Source organism: Erigeron canadensis, chromosome 6, assembly GCF_010389155.1.
Source record: "Erigeron canadensis isolate Cc75 chromosome 6, C_canadensis_v1, whole genome shotgun sequence".
Lineage (NCBI taxonomy): Eukaryota > Viridiplantae > Streptophyta > Magnoliopsida > Asterales > Asteraceae > Erigeron > Erigeron canadensis.
The window spans coordinates 31,133,694-31,149,342 of record NC_057766.1 but is presented as its reverse complement, the minus strand read 5'-3'; the positions used below and the strand labels follow the sequence as shown (position 1 = coordinate 31,149,342).

General features: G+C 31.2%; 1 protein-coding gene across 1 annotated transcript; it reads right to left on the bottom strand.

The window, feature by feature from the left end:
• Positions 1–2,882: 2,882 nt before the first annotated feature.
• LOC122603667 (probable protein phosphatase 2C 63) lies at positions 2,883–6,732 on the bottom strand. Its single transcript, XM_043776435.1, has 4 exons — positions 6,253–6,732; positions 4,386–4,768; positions 4,056–4,292; positions 2,883–3,571 (listed from the first exon to the last, which is right to left on the bottom strand). The coding sequence occupies exons 1-4, from the start codon at positions 6,515–6,517 to the stop codon at positions 3,308–3,310; spliced, it is 1,149 nt and encodes a 382-aa protein (XP_043632370.1). The 5' UTR covers positions 6,518–6,732; the 3' UTR covers positions 2,883–3,307.
• Between the last annotated feature and the right edge of the window lie 8,917 nt (positions 6,733–15,649).

The following is a 15,649-nucleotide window of genomic DNA, read 5'->3' as shown; positions in this document are numbered from 1 at the left end:
TTACATTAAAGGTACTTTCAGTAAAAAAAAAATAAAATTTGTAGTTACTCTCTTATTATAATTTGATGACCATCACGGCTGGAGAAGGGGTTGAGATTTATTTTGTTTTGCTTTTCCCTTACTTTATAAATAAAACTGGTCTTCAAGTTCGTCCAATTGACGGATAGTCTCAAAATATATATATCAAAGTTAAATATCAAAATAATAAATAACAAAACAGGTAAAAAAAAAACAAAACATGAACAAAACAAATTTAAAATAATAAACCCTTTCATAGTAGAAGACGAAGTCATAATCAAACTATAATTGACAAAAAAAACTAAATTAAATGAAATGAAAAATAACAATAACATAACAAATATCAAATAATAAACAAACACGAACAAAATATCAAAAATAAAGTTAAAGTGATATAGAAAAAACCGTATGTGTTCTTTTGTTGAAAAATTTACTTAACTTGGTTTGTTTATTAAAGATAGAAATTGGAGGAGAAGAATAATAATATGAATGAGGATAATTAATAATAATTTAGCTTGTATATATAAGGGGCAAGGGTGTAATGCCAATCTTGTGGCTAATTAGAAAGTTTTGGCAACTTTCTAGCCAATCATAACATGACACGCGTCGAAGCCAAACTTTGCCAAAAACTAACCAAAACTTGTGAAAGTACATACTATAGTGTCAATTCTTGCCAATCACTAAAAACAAAAAAAAAACGGTCACTTTCATGCTCCCAACGTTCACTTGTATCGGCAATGTGGCTTACCGATTAAACTTGCCAAAAGAAGCCAAGACATGTTCTATAGGTTTGCCGATTTAGCCGACGTTTTTTGCCGATATTTTTTGCCGACTACACTCTTGCCCCTAATAATTTATTGTGAGAGCTTTAAAAAACATTATATATCTTTAAAATCTAAAAATATTTCATATGTTGAAATTTTTTTAATTAATTAAATGATTAAAATCTAAAAATAAATATAAATTAAATATTTAGGGCTAAAAGTGTCAATTATTGATGAAAAATAAAAAAAATGTAAATTAATGAGACTTTTCCTATAAATATTAATATAAAATTTAGATCGTCAGGAGAAAATAACATTTGTGAAAAACCTTTTGACCATTAGGCTAACATCCCGATGGCTTTATATTGAAAACAGTTTCAGTCAAGAAAAATTGTAGTTATTTTCTTATTATAATTTGATGACCATCACGGCTTAAGAAGGGGTAATAAGATTTATTTTGTTTTGCTTTTCACTTCTTTATAAACAAATAAGGTTTGTAGAAAGAAGGTAATGTGAATATTGTTAATTTATGAAGTGTGATAAGTTAAGAATGATCTCTTTGAAAACATATGATGTATAAGAACGATAATACTATGTATATTTTTGATATCAAACTCTAAAAGTAAATGTATCATCTTTCACACCTTTGACACTTAAATTTCAATTTATGAACCTACATCAAGCACATTCAATATTGTTTTAATTTTTTTTTTTTTAACAACCGTGGTGATTGGACTCTTATTATTAAATGAATAACTGTAGTAAATAATTTATAAAACATTATTATCTTTTTATGTTGATTGTGAGATTGTTCGGTAAAAAGAGATTCCTTATAAAAGATAAATAGATTATATAACATTAAGGATTTATTTTATGCTATCCAAAGTTCCAAACAAGAATATGCTGATATAAAACTTGTACATCTTTCTCTTTGTAAAAGGGAATATTATTCTGTGCAAAAGGGGGTTGTGGTATAAAACAACTTGATGAGAATATGGGATACCCGATACCAAGTGAACAAGAGAATAAATTAATAATGTATAGGTGAAAGATGGTTAAGGATATCCATGATATACATGATACCATAGACGATTAGATGACATTTTTGGTGTATATTACTTGTCTTTAAATAATGATAATAGAAGATACATGACATTTATGATTCATATTTGACGTAACAAGTATATTTTTGGCGCCTGGTATTCCGACTAGACTTTTGGTAATTCAACCTCACTCTTTACAGCGATTATCGCTGTAGATAGTGGTGTTTTTTTCATATCCAACTATTTGCAGCGATTACTGACATGGGACCCGCTATTACTTTGCCAAATTTTCCATTACACACAGGGGGCCCACACTATTTGCAGCGACTATCACTGCAAATAGTAGTTGTGGTCGAGATAAAAAAAAATAATGGTGGGGATAAGGGCTGCGATATTTTTCAACTAATTTTATGGTTTGAAACTTTCTGCTATGTGAACTGATTTAATGTTACTTTGTGTAATGTATTTAAAACGTATTGTTGAATGTGGATACATAACATACATGGCCAACACCCAACAGTAATTCATAAAGTTTATATGATATTTGGCAAGAATGTTTTTCTTGATCTCATTTAAGTTGTACTACTACTAACCTAACAGAGAAGTCATAAATTCAATCCCACATGAAACAAAAAAATGTAATTTTTCATAAAATTTTCTCTCACTTATTATGAATTTCTTTCTGTAATATTGAAATCTAACGGATGATTACCACATGTGACATGATAATACTCTAGTGATCGGTTAGTGATCCAAATTATCCAGTTATAAAAATTGTAACCTATAAATTAGGCTTCCATAACTTGGTTCATAAATCATAATAATATCATACTGGCGGGGAACCAAAAACTTGATTGATTTTTAGGCTAACATGTTGGGCTTTATTCATTACTATAATCATAATCATAAATAACAGTCTATAACATAGCTCATAACATGTTATACAAATTAACACCAACATGAGAATTCTTCAACTCCAGTATGGTCCTATTTATAATATAGAATAGAACTATAGCTATATATGTATATTTTTGTTTCAACAAAAGAAAAAACAAAAGGGATAATGATTTTTTAGATTTCAACAGCCGAAGTCAAAACGTTATTCAACAAATACAAAGATCTCTGACTGATAGCTATAAATATCTAGTTATTATTATACATATACTTGATATGGTTAGAACTTAGAAGCTGTAACCACCGTTGAGGGAGACCCGTGATAACTTGACTTGTGAATCAAACCAACATTTTCCATGAGGCCTTAATGAGAAGGTGGTTCGGGTCATATCATGAGAGCCATGACTCGTATCCAACTCAACCTTCTATAAGTATATTCACCCGTCACCACCTACAAAAGAGAAAAACTATGTACAACTCCTGTTTAATACGAAATACTCGTGGGAAGGAACCCATGTACCCATTTTGAGACCTTCCTGTATAACGTTTGTTGTATGAACACAATATGGTGCAGACTGGAAAGCAAAATCAGAGAGAAAGGTCGGAATTATCTGAATTATAAGTGAAAATATCGAGAGGGGCAGAAGTGCAGTCACTATTAGCATCGTCTTGGAAGTTGTGGTTCCCATTGGGCCATACTTGCTGGTTATCAAGGTATATAACCACCACTGTAATATCATCATGAAAGTGGCGCCTTACACCCTTTTCAATTCTCTTTATATCATCGTATCTCATTTCCCTTTTCCTTGCTGCCACCTCTATTGCAGAGCGTATTAATCTTTTTGCTATTCCCTGAAAGAAATGAAAGTGGTTGTGACGAGTTAATATGACTTGATATCATATGAGGCAACTTTTGCCAATTTACTTATGCATGGGTCGACTTGGGTTTATTTTTATCTTTGCTGGTTTAATTTGGTAAATAATACTAGATCAAAAGGGAATGGGAATGGATCAAGTGGGTCAAAACCAGAAAAACTCACAACGTGTTATTTGTACGCATACATCTTAAAATATCTTGTTCAACTAAGAAAATATCATTGAAATCATGAAATATTTTTTAACTATATATGACACATTCATTATTTACAAATGAAAAGCTGTACAACTTGGTCAACAAGTGTTTCAGGTCTACCCAACCCGGCCCCCTTTGGACCCAAAACAGAAACTAGCATTTTGACTTGAACTAACTTTGACCAATGATCCATGCATTTTGTCAATTCAAAGAATAGCTAAAAGAAAATATCACAAAGAAAGAAATAAGTGCACAGAACATTACATTTCTGGGATTTTTATGGACAATTTCAACAACAGCCTCATCACTGAGTTGTTCCCAAAGGCCATCTGAAGCAAAAATTAAGAACAGGTCTTGGGGCCTCAACTTGTGGGTCAATATTGATGGCTCTGCTGACATCACAGCTCTTTTTATTGGTATAGGGGATGCATATTGTTGGAAAAGAGGGTTTCTGTTGTACTCAGGTTTCTTCAAGTAGACATCTCCAATAGATCTTGACACCTGATCATAGGAGAGTTGTAAGAGATACATAAAATTATCTCACATTAAAATAATACATAAAAGTAACATAACATATATACGAGTCACTAGTACCTGAATAATGCCTTTTAACCGCCAAACACCACGAGTATGCACTACGATATGTGAATCGTCAGGATGAAGGGCTTTGACCTCCTTTCTGATCTCCTCATCCCCAACATTATGGTCGGTCGATAATCGCTCAGCCACAACTGTTGAAGAGCTAACTGTTCTACCACTTGATACTTGTCGACCAAGCACAGCTCTCGAGTCTCCAACATTTGCCACAAATAGAGTGCCATTTGAGATCACCCCAACTAGACAGCATGAACCTACCGATACAATGTGGGGTCTATCCAGCCAGGATTCTTTTACTAAATGTAAGAAATCTGTTTCAGTTGCATCAAATGCCCTCTTTATCACATCTTGTGAAAATCCTCCACGTTCAGCAGCAAATTCTGAAATATTAACATCTACGGTCAATTGCTAGTCATTCTGTAGGTCATATACAGTCATATACAGTACAAGAACTCATTTGAAAACTGAAACGCTTTTCATTGGTTTTTGAAATACTTTCATCTTACTTTATAGACTTGATAATTGACATCTGGTGTTTACTAGTTTGCAAATTCTCAAAGCTTCAACTAGTGACACAAATTTCCTTTCTATTAGCACAATATCTTGAAATTCACAGTCTGTCTAAAGCTACTTTTTGCCATGCTTAAACCACCAACATAACCCAGATGATTATGATTTAAAAAATGAAATCTTGGAGTTTAAGTGCCTCTAACCACAAACCAGATAACCCATCAACTAAAGATCACTTTCTACAACACAAGGAAATAATCACTACTTCATCAAGCCTATAAATATCTTGTCACCTAAAACTGTCACACTGATACTCAATCAAGCCAATGTTGGGAGATTCTTGTAAACAGGCCTAGGATTTCAATGGCTGGATGTTACTTCAATTAGTTAGATCACTTTCCACCAAGAACAACTCGACCCTATACAGCCTGGAATATACTAAATTTGTCTTGGGATATTATGAAGTGTCGTGTTCTTGATTTTCGCAGCCAAGTATTGCTAAGAGAGTGACAATTTGTTTTAAATGATCCCTATATAAAGAAACAGGAGCAGTTACATATCTGGAGTTTCACATTTCAGTATGATCATTGAGCAGCTTAGTTGCTAACAGCTTTATCATTGATCAGTCTGACAACCGCTTAGCCTATCCCTTATTAGATAACTGTTGATCAGACTTAGGTTGTTACTATCTTCCTGACTTTCTGATCAGCTAGGCGGGTTACATTAGGACCCCTTTAGTTGGGTCCGAAATTACATTGACTCGTACACTCCGTACCTCCTTATCATCATCGAGGTACAAGATAAATAATCCCTTCACTACACTAAAATTTCTCGCAATTCGTGAACAACCAAGCTTTATATATACACTTCAGTCAGTACCTAAAAAATTTACACTCAACTTTGGAATATAGAAACCTCCCAATAAGCATCTTAAATCCATTTGAAGTAAGATCAACGCCATACAATTCTGATCACAAGATGGCTCGCCTCTAGCAAAGAGACGAAACCAAACATCATAACTAAAAGTTCAAGAAAAAAATTCGTTCGATTCGGTTGGTTAGTTTAGTTGCCTCCTCCTAATCCGACACACATATGTATCTACAACCAACTACATAGTAGACACCAAAACTAGATTGTTTGTCCAAAATTCCCTATCTTGTTATTTGTGGACCCCCTATACTGTAACAACACTGAATCTTAGTGGATCGTTAAATATTTCTTTTCCCTAAATTAAACCAAGAACATAACTTTACAAGTTCAAGTTTAAAATTCAACAAAGATATAAAAAATTAAAGGTAATAACAATAAAAGGGGTTTAAAATAAATATCAAAAATAAGAGTTGACATGGCATACTTTGGAGATAAAGAAAGAGATGATTAGTGATGAATCTAGAAGCTTCAGGACCACCATGACCATCATAAACACCAACAAAAGTAGCAGAAGGTGAAGTAAAGACTTGAGCTTGATCTTCAAGACAAGAATTGGCTTGAACAACAGCAATGGAATATTGACCACCAGACATGTGTGGTTTTAAATCCATGTTCCATAACAGACCATCAGAACTACCGACACCAAAACATCTTTCTAATGGTTTGTAACATGATTCTAACATCATCATCAAGAGTCTTTTCTGTTTCTCTGAGAGTAGGCGTTTTTTGGGTAAATAAAGAAGAGGATTTTGGTGAATGTCGTTTTAGTAGTTGGTTGGATCGTTTTTGTTTTGCAGTGGGAAAGGAGACCAAGAAATTAAAATAAAACCAACAAACAAAGATGAAAAGTGTGAACTTTGTTTTTGGGAGAGAAAGATTGTGCAACTTCTTTCTTACTTGCTAGTTTTTTTTTTTTTTTTTTAATAATATCATTATTTTCCATAAAGAGCTTGACTTATATACACTCAAAACGTTTTTTTTTTAATAGATATTTTATAAAAAATATATTTTTTATTATGCCAAGATGATAGTTTAATAAAACGATTTTAAAAGTATGGTTAACAGTGACATATTAAGAAAGTATTCTTAAGTTGATTTAGATTTAACTTGTAACAACAATTAAGGGGTCGATCTTGGGTTACAAATAGGTTAAAATGCTTTTGCAATTCTCTTTCGTTAGTCGTGCGGAGCCTACTTACGCTATTGAATTGTGCGATTACACTATTGGATAGTGCGATGTGTATGCATATTAAGTGAGAGTGAGGTACACTGTATTCTCGAGTTTTTATTAATAAAAAAAGGAAAAGATTGGATAGAGGAAGAAATGATTGAAAATTACATAAAAAGATGCATTCTCAAGTTGAAAGAAAAGAAAAGAAAGTTGATAGTTAAATGTATTCTTGAGTTAGAAGGGAAGTAAAAGAAAGGATAAAAAGATACAATTTTACATTTAAAACCTTGTAGTAGTTAAAACCTTTGTATAAGTTTGAGGGGTATAATAATAATTTGACCACTTTTTCTTCCAAATCTTGCCAAAAGTGGCAAGAAAGTTTTGGGATCAAAACATCCTATTTTATCCTTTCTTTCCCTTCCCTTTCTTTTAAAACAAAAACTCAAGAATACAAAAACTAAAAGTTTCTTACCCTTTCTTTTCTTATCTCTTCAAAATAAAACTCAAAAATGCACTCGTAGAATGTTAGACTCAAATATGGTCATAATCGATTTGTACCAATTGATGTACATCTGACCACTACCATCTTGTCCCACCGAACACCGTGCTAGCCACCATAGTTAGGCCTAAGGGTTCAACCCATCATATCGGTGAGCCCAAGATAACAAAGTCATCACATCGATCGAAAAAATCTAGTTAGCAAAATGAAGCGGGTTGTAAATGTATATGACAATATGTGATTATGATTAAGGGATTAGTATCCTGAAATGTAACAAACTTTGAACGAATGTCTATAGTGTGAAATAATTAAAGTCGTGTGTATTGTAGTAAACAACTCGAAATTATGTTTATTGTATGTAAGAAAATATACGTAGCAACCATATATATATAACTGACACTTGTTAATTTTTGATTGGTCGGATACATTTTTTTACATACAATAAACATAATTTTGAGTTGTTTACATACTATACACACGACTTTAGTTATTTCCTACCATAGATATTTATCCAAAGTTTGTTACATTCCATGATATTTATCCCTATGATTAAACTCAACTCAACAATCTACCAAAATGTTTTCGCACATATCCAAAGAGATGATGATGCTCACAATTCTATGTATTCAAAGCTAGTTAAGCAAATCAAAATTACTTGCCTTTAGAAATATTAAGTAAAGTTGCTAGGGTGTTGCTTGAATTGAAGGTCTTAATAAAGTTGCATATTACAGTACAAGATTCTCAATCCCAAAACCTACTCTTTTAAGGTTGATCCATTGGATTTCTACTCGCAAGGTCTAGTGATTAATATACAATGATTAAATTTATTTTTAGTTTGCGACAAAAATTTATTTTTAGTTTGCGACAAAAATTTATTTTCTTTAACTAACAATCCGTCGTTTAAAAATCAAAAGCATTGATAATATTGTTTGAATAAATGAATGAAGTTTCATTTATTAGTGTTTTTATTTTTTTTATTCATACGCAGTATAATCCAAAGTATTTTCCTTATAGCTAACATAACTATATCAATACCGGTCGGTGATCGGGTTAAACAAAAAAATTTCTATATAAATAATGTCTATTTTAAATCATTCAAAACAAAAAAAAAATTAATACTAACAGATATAATTTGTGACATATCGACTTTCTTTGTAGTGATTAATGCAAATAATATTTATGTTTATATTAATGGTATAAATATGTTATACAGTAACATTTGATCCAATGTAAAATACAGTCAAGTTCTAAAACTACTGCAATTGTATTCCAATTAATTTTAATGTTTATCAAACTTTTATATTAGGTAGGTTACGGTAGGTTTGACTTTTAGTTTCAAAGGTTAAGATTTATTTTGTTTATTATTTTGAATGGCCAAGAATAAAACTCTATCAACAATATATATATATATATATATATATAATTTGAATCTGAAAACTTATGTAAAGATTATAAAATATTTTTGAATGTTGTTTAAATAGACAAAGTAAATAATAAGTAAACGTTAAATTGAAGCAAGAAATCTAACAAAGATAATGGGAATTAAAAGGCGTGTTACGCGGGACGGAAGAAAAGAATCCATGGAATGGAATTCAACGCAAAAGCGGTTGAGAGGATGTGGGCCTGGGCCGCCTTTGACGTTAACCCATTTGCAAAAACCGCCCTTTTGTCATCTTCTTTGAATCTAACCTCAATTACACACCATGGAATGGTATTAAATATGTGAATTGATTCCAATCAACTTTTAAGGTTGTTGAAAAATATCGAACGTGTCCCTAAATAATACACTCGTTACTGTTTCACTCACTTTAAAAATCGAAAACTTTTGTGTTGATAGATGAAGAATTATATATAAAGAAAATGTTAAGAAATAAAGGGATATTTCTGTTAGGGTTACGAATTTGGTCTTACTTAAAATATAATATAATACGAAGTATTATGTGTAGACGTAAGTGTTTAGCAAGTTGTAGAATTATGTGAAAAAATTACATAGTACGAGTAATGTGACTATCAAACCAAAGTTTGTGAGTTTTGATATAGGACGATAGAGTTCTAAGGACTTTCTAAGCTTATACTCTAGATATCTAGATTATCGAAAGAAAAAGATGGATATGGAAAAGGTGAAGTTGTAAGAAACCCCTTAAATGACATGACATCTATTGATCATCCATGAAAACAAAAAAAGTTTAAATATATTTAGACTTCGAAAGACATGGGTTTGGTATTCGACATTACAACGAGCAATAATACCGAGTAATTGACGTAATTTAAGTTTACTAGCACGGCGCAATGCGGCGGTATTCGTGACGGCGACGATGTGGTGGTGGGGACAACTGTTGGTGGTGGTAGGGGCGGCGTCGAGTAGTGTAAATAATTGATGTAAAAATAATTGATAAAGGGTTAATATAATCATTAAAGTATTTTATACATTTTATTTCATATAACTTTCAACATGTGACTATTCTTTTTATAATATAGTATAGATAGGTACAAAGACAATAATCGTGTTGTCCATGTTCGTTGGTTTACAAATCAATTAACTAAACAAACGTAGATCTTGTCATATTAATCAAACGAACATAAAAAACTTCCACGTCAAATTATTTTACGAATTATAAGCGAATGTTTTGTTCGTCTACAAATAACAAGAAGCTACTATATGGCAAGTTGGCGTTTTTAATATAATTAGAAGAAATCTACTAAAATGAAAGGGTGGCATATGTAATTTTGGCTTAAAGTCATCCCAGGTCGTTTTTGTAAACCATATCGTATCTTCGTCAATTGAATTGACTTGTTGGGAATTCCTCTCCTTGACCTTATTATAGATTCTCGACAAAGTAACGGCAACGGCAACGGCAAAGTTTAGATATAGTTTTTTAGTCGGCAAAAAATACATATAAAAGAAAAGGAAACCATCTATTGGGGTTACTATAATTTCCCACTTGCCTTTTTCTTTTTTTTTTTCATGTATTTATTTTGTTCGTATGATTCATCACCTTATTACCCTAGCGACTAGCGAGAATGAAATATTTTATAAATTACAATTAGGACATCTCCAATAATACATTGATGAAAGACTTATTTCATCCAAATAATATACAAAACCTATTTGAAGGTTGGAACGTCATAAAAATATCTAAAATCAATCTATCAAAAAATACCGATCTAAATGTGTTTATTAATACCGGATTATAACCATCTTAAAATATGACATGTCATAATTTGATAATTAGCAAGATTATCAACTTATAATGACTTGTGAAATGAATAAAATATTACGATGGTTTGATTGGAATATGATATAAAAAGTAAGCGGCCAAAGAGGAATTGTTGATAATTATTAAGATATCATATTTTCTTCAATTTACAAATATTGATAATGCATTCGTTGTTTAAGGATAAAGAGGAATTAATATTAGATTAATTCTAATTAAAATACCTTTTTAAATACAAACTTTGAGTTAATATTTATTATAATAATTTATATGGCATGAAAAAGTAGCAAATTTTTGAAAAAATAACAACTAAGCAAAAATTCTGATTGTCATTTAAATAAAAGTGTCACATAGAATTTTTCATATCCTCTTTCAGTTATATATAAAGATTACTAATTACTTATGTATGTTATTTTATCAAATGATAAATCAAATTGTATGTAAGACCAAGTAAATACATACGTAATAAAAGATATCATGATTTGACACTTTAAAAAAATTGATTGCATTATTTATCTATAAACTTTATAATAAGACTAAAAGGGTTCCTAATCATATACTTATATGGTGTATGTAAAATCTGAAAAAGAACATAAAATAGATTTTAGGGGGAAAAAAACAAAAGAAGAAGAAGGTATAAATACAAACAGAGAAAAATTAATATAGAAGCAAATGTTAAAATTAAAATGTGTGTGAAATTGATAAAGTAAAATATCTAATTAGACATTGATATTTTACAAAAATAGATTAAAATAAGAAAAAATATAAATCGTTAATATGATATAGTTTAATAATATTATTAAAATTAATTATGTTCCATCGTACAATGATAATTGAATACAAATATAAAAAGAGATGAATTACAAAAATTGACAAATACATTATCGATGTTTTAATATTCATTGAATATCTGCCGTAGTTTGTAAAAAACAAACAAATATTAACTTAAATCAAGTTATTTGTGAATAATGTTATAAGTTAATGATTATGAGTTATAATATTGTATTTGTCTTTTTAATTTGCTATTTAAAATTGATAAAAACATTAATGATGGTGTGGCGAAGAAAATGTCACATGAACACTAAAAGGTATAGATTTAATTGTCATTATATTTGAAAAATATATAAAAAATACCATTGAATGACACATAAGCTAAAAACGGACTTGACAACAAAATAAAGTAATTACATTAGCCTTAATCTATCTTCCGTTAGTTATATAGAGAAAATGAAAAATAAATAATACTCGTAAGGGAATAGTGACGTCAACCTACTTAAATATTTCATATCATTCCTCATTTCAAATGTCCCGCAATGATATTTACACTGTTGATGAAAGTGACGGAATTAGGTTACAATCATGTCGCCAGCAACCAACTCGTTTTTCTAATTTTCAAACCTTTTAAGTAAAAGTGGGAACAAAATATGTGTTGCAAGTCAAACTCTAAAGTTTTTCTAAAATAGATATGACTATTCCATTGTGACCGATTCACCATCAGCACTTTTTTACTTACCCTTTTCAATTTATGTAATAGTTAACATGTTACTGATTTTCAAATTATAGTTTTAAGCTAAGCGATATAAGATATTGAGATGACTTAACGACCAATACGTTGAATTATAAGGATGGATATCTCTCTTTCTCTCTTTATATATATATATATATATATATATATATATATATAGGGGACAATCAAATAAGAACAGTTTTAAAATAAGAACGGTGAGAATAACTTAAAATCATCATTTTGATGCATTAAAAGTTCATAAAATTGACATAGTGCGTAACTAATTATCATTATTTAAGTGTTTAACAACACATTGATTCATCAAAATCGAAAAAATCATGTTTTTTGTTGGATGCATCATTTTGATGAATATGCATCCAAGATGGATGCACAAAACAAAAAATATGATTATTTCGATTTTGACGGATGAATGTGTTGTTAAACATTTAAATAATTATAATTAGTTATGCAATATGTTAGTTTTATGGACTTTTAATGCATCAAAATGATGTTTTTAAGGTATTCTCACCGTTCTTATTTTAAGAGTGTTCTCACCGGAGTGTTACCCATATATAGGGGACAATCAAATAAGAACAGTTTTAAAATAAGAACAGCGTGAACACTTAAAAACATCATTTTGATGCATTAAAAGTCCATAAAGCTAACATAATGCATAATTATTATTTAAGTATATAACAATACATTGGCCTGTCAAAATCAAGAAAATCATGTTTTTTTTTGTGCATCCATCTTGGATGCATATTCTTCAAAATGATGCATCCACCAAAAAACGTGATTTTTTCGATTTTGATGGGTCAATGTGTTGTTAAAAACTTAGATAATGATAATTAGTTATGCACTATGTTAGTTTTATGGACTTTTAATGCATCAAAATGATGTTTTTTAAGTGTTCTCACCGTTCTTATTTTAAGACTGTTCTCACCGGAGTGTTATCTTCTATATATATATATATATATATATATATATATATATAGGGTAGAGATCCTGAAAGAAGGTGTCTTAAGGAGAGAATGGAGAGAAGGTCCTATAGGCCAATTAGAACGCGACATGTGTCAAAATGAAAAAAAATGCGCGGTGGCATTTTTGTAAATAAATCAAACTTTTGTCAGCCTGGTTTTGGGTCAGCTTGGGTCCGGGTCAGCTTGGGTTATGATCAGCTTGGTAGGTCAGCTTGGTTTGGTCAGCTTGGGTTCTGGGTTAGGTTGGGTGGTCAGCTTGGTCTGGGTCAGCTTGGGTTCTGATCAGCTTGGTTGGTCAGCATGATCAGTTTGGTCAGATTTGAGTCACGGTCAGGTTGGGTCAGCTTGGGGTCAGGTTGGGTCAGCTTGGGTCAGTTTGGGTTGGGTTGGGTCAGCTTGGGGTATGAGTCAGGTTGGGTTGAGTCAGCTTGACACAATCTACACAGATATAGATTATGGGTTTTGGGTCAGCTTGGGGTTGGGTTAGGTCAGCTTGGGGTCTGGGTCAAGTTGGGTCAGGTTGGGTGAGCTTGGTTAGCTTGGGTTGGGTCAACTTGACACAATCTACACAAATGTAGATTAATCTACACAAATGTAGATTATAAGTTTTGGGTCAGGTTGGGGTCAGGTTGGGTTGGGTTAGCTTGGGGTCTGGGTCAGGTTGGGTCAGGTTGGTTAGCGTGGGTTGGGTCAGCTTGACACAAAACTACACATAATCTACACAAATGTAGATCCCAAGCTGACCTAGATTCCAGACTGACCAACTTGACCCATAACCCAGGCTAACCAATCTGACCCAACCAAGCTGACCAACCAAGCTGACAGACTAAGTTGGTCATAACTCAAGCTGACCCAGACCCAAGCTGACCCAAAACCAGACTGACAAAAGTTTGATTTATTTACAAAAATGTCACCGCGTTCTTTTTTTTTAAAATCCACATGTCGCGTTCTGATTGGTTCATTAGACCTTCTCTCCCTTCTCTCCTTAAGACACCTTATTTGATCTCTCTCATATATATATATATAGGGGTGGGTTATTTGTAGTACATGTACTTTTTATAGTACATGTGTAACTTAACTTACACACTTCTTCTTCCTTCCTCCTTCCATCTCCGACCACCACCATGATCATCTCCGACCACCACCATGATACTCTGGCGACGACGACCATCTCCGGCGAGAGTTACACATGTGTAACTACAACTTACACATGTGTAAGATTTGTCTTTGAACATTACTTAAAGAAAATACGTGAAATAGTAATAAGGAAAGAGTAGTCTAGGCAGAAGGGTTAATCATCTGAGAAGTAGCATGAGCTAAGTTTTAATTTACAAATGACTAAAGATATATCAAATAGTATGTCGATTTTTTATTTCATGAGCCATTATTAGTCCACATATAATGTACGGGGTTGGGTATATTTATTGATTAATTAGTAAAATATTTTTGAAACACCAATAGGCGTTAAATGAAAGAAGAAAAAAAGAGTTGAATGTTATATTTTACTTTGATGTGAAAACCTAACAAAGTCTTTACTATTATCGTTATTTATTATTTTATTATTATATCTATAAATAGTTTAATCATTTGAGAGGCATCATGGATTATATTTAAGAACAAATTATTTGAGAAGTAGCATAGGTGAGTTTAATTTATAAAGGACTAAAGATATATATAATATAGCATATTAGTATGTAGGTTTTTTTTTGTCGTGAGCCATTTATCAAGGATTAATAACTTATGGAAAATGTTAAATGACTTAAGGCTTCACTTATCGTGTAGAAAAAACAATTTGTACATTTTCCTATCAAAGGTCTACCCTTTAAATTTTATGATAAATATATAACTATTTAATGCATTTTAACAAAAATCTTTAAGGTTTCGTATAGCAAAACTCATGACTTGTTACTTAAAATTTATTAGTCCATATAATGTATGGGGTATATTTAATGATTAATTAGTAAAATAATTTTGGAACACCAATAGGCGTCAAATAAGGAAAAATAATTAAATACTATATTTTACTTTGATGTGAAAACGTAACAAAACCCTTATTATTGTTATTTTCTATTTTATTATTGTATCAACAAGTAATAATAATCTTTATTTTTTTTCTTTATCGTGTTATATATTTTTTATTATAATAATAATATTATTATACTTTATTAAAAACGGGACGAAAGTCTGCGCGATGTCGTGGAAACAATGGTAGCGATAGTGGTGGTAGCGGTGTGGTATTGCCAGCGACGAGTGATGGTGGCGGTGTGGCTATTAATATAAAGGTAATTGATATAAAAACGGTAGTGTAGTTTTTTCAATAGTTGAGTGATAAACTTAGTAAATTATTTAATTAAGGGCATTTTAGATATATAAGTTGATTATGAGAAAAAACTTTTGAAAAAGTAGGGGTATTATGATTTTTTTAAAGGTTTAAAAGTTTACAGGGAAC

Coding starts and splice junctions, on each gene's coding strand:
- LOC122603667 (XM_043776435.1), bottom strand. CDS start 6,517: ATGATGATGTTAGAATCATGTTACAAACCATTAGAAAGATGTTTTGGT. Junction 4,293..4,385: donor GGTTAAAAGGCATTATTCAG/GTACTAGTGACT, acceptor TCCTATGATCAG/GTGTCAAGATCTATTGGAGA. Junction 3,572..4,055: donor TCCATAAAAATCCCAGAAAT/GTAATGTTCTGT, acceptor CATTTCTTTCAG/GGAATAGCAAAAAGATTAAT.